General features: G+C 44.3%; 1 protein-coding gene across 1 annotated transcript in view; it reads right to left on the bottom strand.

Annotated features, from left to right (window-relative positions):
• LOC121537424 (rap guanine nucleotide exchange factor 3-like) overlaps positions 1–1,256 on the bottom strand; it is a 47,510-nt gene extending 46,254 nt beyond the window's left edge. Inside the window, exon 1 of the mRNA XM_041845060.1 lies at positions 908–1,256. Coding sequence (XP_041700994.1) covers positions 908–991 — 84 coding nt within the window. The 5' untranslated portion in view covers positions 992–1,256. The remainder of the gene's footprint in view (positions 1–907) is intronic.
• Positions 1,257–6,000: the final 4,744 nt, after the last annotated feature.

Below are 6,000 nucleotides of genomic sequence, written 5' to 3' on the forward strand. Positions count from 1 at the left end.
TGGATGTGGTGAGCCTTCTTCCTCCTTCTTCTTCCACCAACATAGTGTCTGACTCTTACTCCAGAGCCCCTCACTCTACGCTCCTGCAGTGCACACCACCCACCCACACGTCTCACACAGACACCAATAGCACAATCACACACAATCAGCTACAATCATATAAGCTCTTATGCTGAAGAAGTGCTGCAGTGTTTTGAAGTGTGATCCCTCTTCCCTCCTCTTGTAATGTTTATAGTAACTGGGATGGTCAGTGAAGTGTGCATTGTGTGAGAAAGGCAGTGAGACAGTGCATGACTATGCTATGCGTGCAGCCACAGTCAGACTTTCTGTAGAGATTGCTCTACTTCCCACCACCTTCTTTTCATCAAGTAGGCTACTGTGGCGCAGCATTACTACCTATACCGTGAGTTTCACTCTCAAAACATATCCACATAATAGGCTATATTATTTATTGAAGGCCTATAGTTTACTGTGAAAACATTGTTGCCATGGGTTGGAATATTATGAACATATTTTCAGTCATAGTCATACTTTCATAAGACAGAAGTTGTTTTTATGGAGAATGATATTATGACTCATGAGCACTCACCATCATCATTATCATTCATCATCATCATTCATTGTCATTATCATCTTTCATCATCATTATCATTACCATCATGCATTATCGTCATCATCATCAGACCGTCTCAAAGCTAAATAATACCACGTGGCAAAGACAAAAAAATATTGATGTTGTTAATGCAGATGATGATGATGATGATGATGATGATGAGTAGTGATGATGATTATCATTATTAGGCTACAATATTATCAGCCTACTAGCCTAACGTTACTGTCTTTTTACTACTGTAGGAATGTCATTCTACATATAGAATATAATTTCTAGGCAAGAATAATAACATACCCAACTGATGCCTCGAATGCTCGATGTTTCCACAGAATAACGGTCCGGGAAAACTCGATAATTGTAACTCCGGAACAGATGCATATTTGTTCCCCAATCAAACAGAACAACTTTCCCGGTTAGTGGATCTGCGGTAATAACGCATGTAGAAAACGGCACCTCCAAACATTTCTACCCGTTACAGACTCCGGACCATTACAACAACATTGCATACTGACAGTGCACATTGCATGACCAATTCAATCCACACATGTTGCCCTTGTGTCACGAAAGTCACAAGTCTACATTCTCTGTATCCGACCTGACTGCTGGTTAGGCTACTAACTCAGCCATGTCCCTGCCACCTCGCACGACGTTGCTGCCTCTGCTCTGTGGAGAGACGACAACCCACTTTCAATCAGCCTCTGCTCTTTCAGCACAGGCGCATGATTGTCACTCTCCCCGCTGCTCGATAAGTGATTATCATTAAAGTCTCTTCAGAATGATGTGATTCTCTATTCACTGCAGCAAATTGACTTTTTTTAGTTTTTGTTCACAACATTGCAGTTGCATTGGCATTTTGGGAGTCATTCCAAATCAAATCAAATCAAATTGTATTTGTCACATGCACCGAATACAACAGGTGTACAACCTTACAGTGAAATGCTTACTTACAAGCCCTTAACCAACAATGCAGTTTTAGGAAAGAATACCAAAAAAAATCACACAAAAAAATTCAATATAAAATAATACAAAATAAAAGTAACAAATAATTAAAGAGCAGCAGTAAAAATAACAATAGCTTGTCTATATACAGGGGGTACCGGTACCGAGTCAATGTGCGGGGGCACCGGTTAGTCGAGGTAATTGAGGTAATATGTACATGTAGGTAGAGTAATTAAAGTGACTATGCATAGATAATAAACAGGCCTTCCTCTGACACCACTTGGTATAGAGGTCCTGGATGGCAGGAAACTTGGCCCCAGTGATGTACTGGGCCGTACACACGGTCGGAGGCCGAGCAGTTGCCATACCAGGCAGTGATGCAACCAGTCAGGATGATCTCGATGGTGCAGCTGTAGAACCTTTTGAGGATCAGAGGACCCATGCCAAATCTTTTCAGTCTCCTGTGTGGTTTTGTCATGCCCTCTTCACGACTGTCTTGGTGTGCTTGGACCATGTTAGTTTGTTGGTGATGTGGACACCAAGGAACTTGAAGCTCTCAACCTGCTCCACTACAGCCCTGTCGATGAGAATGGGGGCGTGCTCGGTCCTCTTCTTTTTCCTGTAGTCCACAATCATCTCCTTTGTCTTGATCACGTTGAGGGAGAGGTTGTTGTCCTGGTACCACACGACCAGGTCTCTGACCTCCTCCCTATAGGCTGTCTCGTCGTTGTCGGTGATCAGGCCTACCACTGTTGTGTCATCGGCAAACTTAATGATGGTGTTGGAGTTGTGCCTGGCCATGCAGTCATGTGTGAACAGGGAGTACAGGAGGGGACTGAGCACGCACCCCTGAGGGGCCCCCATGTTGAGGATCAGCGTGGCTACAGATGTGAGTGCTACGGGTCGGTAGTCATTTAGGCAGGTTACCTTAGTGTTCTTGGGCACAGGGACTATGGTGGTCTGCTTGAAACATGTTGGTATTACAGACTCAGACAGGGAGAGGTTGAAAATGTCAGTGAAGACACTTGCCAGTTGGTCAGCGCATGCTCGGAGTACACGTCCTGGTGAATGTTGACCTGTTTAAAGGTCTTACTCACATTCGCTACGGAGAGCGTGATCACACAGCCGTCCGGAACAGCTGATGCTCTCATGCATGTTTCAGTGTTACTTGCCTCGAAGCGAGCATAGAAGTAATTTAGCTCGTCTGGTAGGCTCGTGTCACTGGGCAGCTCGCGGCTGGGCTTCCCTTTGTAGTCTGTAATAGTTTGCAAGCCCTGCCACATCCGACGAGCGTCGGAGCTGGTGTAGTACGATTAGATCTTAGTCCTGTATTGACGCTTTGCCTGTTTGATGGTTCGTCGGAGGGCATAGCGGGATTTCTTATAAGCTTCCGGGTTAGAGTCCCGCTCCTTGAAAGTCGCAGTTCTACCCTTTAGCTCAGTGCGGATGTTGCCTGTAATCCATGGCTTCTGGTTGGGGTATGTACGTACAGTCACTGTGGGGACGACGTCATCGATGCACTTATTGATGAAGCCAGTGACTGATGTGTTGTACTCCTCAATGCCATCGGAAGAATCCCGGAACTAATTCCAGTCTGTGCTAGCAAAACAGTCCTGTAGTTTAGCATCTGCTTCATCTGACCACTTTTTTTTATTGACAGAGTCACTGGTGCTTCCTGCTTTAGTTTTTGCTTGTAAGCAGGAATCAGGAGGATATAATTATGGTCAGATTTGTCAAATGGAGGGCGAGGGAGAGCTTTGTACGCGTCTCTGTGTGTGGAGTAAAGGTGGTCTAGAGTTTTTTTCCCTCTGGTTGCACATTTAACATGCCTGTAGAAATGAGGTAAAACTGATTTAAGTTTCCCTGCATTAAAGTCCCCGGCCACTAGGAGCGCCGCCTCTGGATGAGCGTTTTCCTGTTTGCTTATGGCCGTATACAGTAAATTGAGTGCGGTCTTAGTGCCAGCATCGGTTTGTGGTGGTAAATAGACAGCTACGAAGAATATAGATGAAAACTCTCTTGATAGATAGTGTGGTCTACAGCTTATCATGAGATACTCTACCTCAGGCGAGCAAAACCTTAGAGACTTCCTTAGATATCGTGCACCAGCTGTTGTTTACAAATATACATAGACCGCCACCCCTTATCTTACCAGAGGCTGCTGTTCTATCCTGCCGATACAGTGTATAACCCGCCAGCTGAATGTTATTCATGTCTTCGTTCAGCCATGACTCGGTGAAACATAAGATATTACAGTTTTTAATGTCCCGTTGGTAGGATATACAGTGGGGAAAAAAGTATTTAGTCAGCCACCAATTGTGCAAGTTCTCCCACTTAAAAAGATGAGAGAGGCCTGTAATTTTCATCATAGGTACACGTCAACAGACAAATTGAGAAGAAAAAAATCCAGAAAATCACATTGTAGGATTTTTAATGAATTTATTTGCAAATTATGGTGGAAAATAAGTATTTGGTCACCTACAAACAAGCAAGATTTCTGGCTCTCACAGACCTGTAACTTCTTCTTTAAGAGGCTCCTCTGTCCTCCACTCGTTACCTGTATTAATGGCACCTGTTTGAACTTGTTATCAGTATAAAAAACACCTGTCCACAACCTCAAACAGTCACACTCCAAACTCCACTATGGCCAAGACCAAAGAGCTGTCAAAGGACACCAAAAAACAGAATTGTAGACCTGCAGCAGGCTGGGAAGACTGAATCTGCAATAGGTAAGCAGCTTGGTTTGAAGAAATCAACTGTGGGAGCAATTATTAGGAAATGGAAGACACACAAGACCACTGATAATCTCCCTCGATCTGGGGCTCCACGCAAGATCTCACCCCGTGGGGTCAAAATGATCACAAGAACGGTGAGCAAAAATCCCAGAACCACACGGGGGGACCTAGTGAATGACCTGCAGAGAGCTGGGACCAAAGTAACAAAGCCTACCATCAGTAACACACTACGCCGCCAGGGACTCAAATCCTGCAGTGCCAGACGTGTCCCCCTGCTTAAGCCAGTACAAGTCCAGGCCCGTCTGAAGTTTGCTAGAGTGCATTTGGATGATCCAGAAGAGGATTGGGAGAATGTCATATGGTCAGATGAAACCAAAATATAACTTTTTGGTAAAAACTCAACTCGTCGTGTTTGGAGGACAAAGAATGCTGAGTTGCATCCAAAGAACACCATACCTACTGTGAAGCATGGGGGTGGAAACATCATGCTTTGGGGCTGTTTTTCTGCAAAGGGACCAGGACGACTGATCCGTGTGAAGGAAAGAATGAATGGGGCCATGTATCGTGAGATTTTGAGTGAAAACCTCCTTCCATCAGCAAGGGCATTGAAGATGAAACATGGCTGGGTCTTTCAGCATGACAATGATCCCAAACACACCGCCCGGGCAACGAAGGAGTGGCTTCGTAAGAAGCATTTCAAGGTCCTGGAGTGGCCTAGCCAGTCTCCAGATCTCAACCCCATAGAAAATCTTTGGAGGGAGTTGAAAGTCTGTGTTGCCCAGCGACAGCCCCAAAACATCACTGCTCTAGAGGAGATCTGCAGGGAGGAATGGGCCAAAATACCAGCAACAGTGTGTGAAAACCTTGTGAAGACTTACAGAAAACGTTTGACCTGTGTCATTGCCAACAAAGGGTATATAACAAAGTATTGAGAAACTTTTGTTATTGACCAAATACTTATTTTCCACCATAATTTGCAAATAAATTCATTACAAATCCTACAATGTGATTTTCTGCAATTTTTTTTCTCATTTTGTCTGTCATAGTTGACGTGTACCTATGATGAAAATTACAGGCCTCTCTCATCTTTTTAAGTGGGAGAACTTGCACAATTGGTGGCTGACTAAATACTTTTTTTCCCCACTGTACGTGCTTGTAGTTCGTCCATTTTATTATCAAGCGATTGTAAGTTAGCCAATAGTATCAATGGCAAAGGCAGATTAGCCACTCGTTGCCGGCTCTTTACCAGGCACCCTGATCTCCTGCCGCAATATCTCCTTTTCTTTATACTGCGAATGACGGGGATGAGGGCCCTGTCGGGTGTCTGGAGCAAATCCCTCTCGTCCGACTCATTAAATAAAAATGATTAGTCCAGTTCAAGGTGAGTAATCACTGTTCTGATGTCCAGAAGCTCTTTTGGTCATAGGAGACGGTAGCAGCAACATTATGTAGAAAATAAGTTACAAACAATGCGAAAAAACACACAAAATAGCACGGTTGGTTAAGAGTTCATAAAACGGCAGCCATCCCCTCCGGCGCCAATAGCTGATCTAAACTTTTTGTATAACCTACTTCTGTATGGGTCTCTAATACATTTTTTTGCTATTAGGGCAGGCCTATCTGATTCCAAAATACACCACAATGTCGAGCCTGAGCCCCTGCAGCTCCAGCACTCTGTTTTACCTGAGTTCGATAGATGAGATGGATTCAAGG

This window comes from Coregonus clupeaformis, chromosome 24 (assembly GCF_020615455.1).
Source record: "Coregonus clupeaformis isolate EN_2021a chromosome 24, ASM2061545v1, whole genome shotgun sequence".
Lineage (NCBI taxonomy): Eukaryota > Metazoa > Chordata > Actinopteri > Salmoniformes > Salmonidae > Coregonus > Coregonus clupeaformis.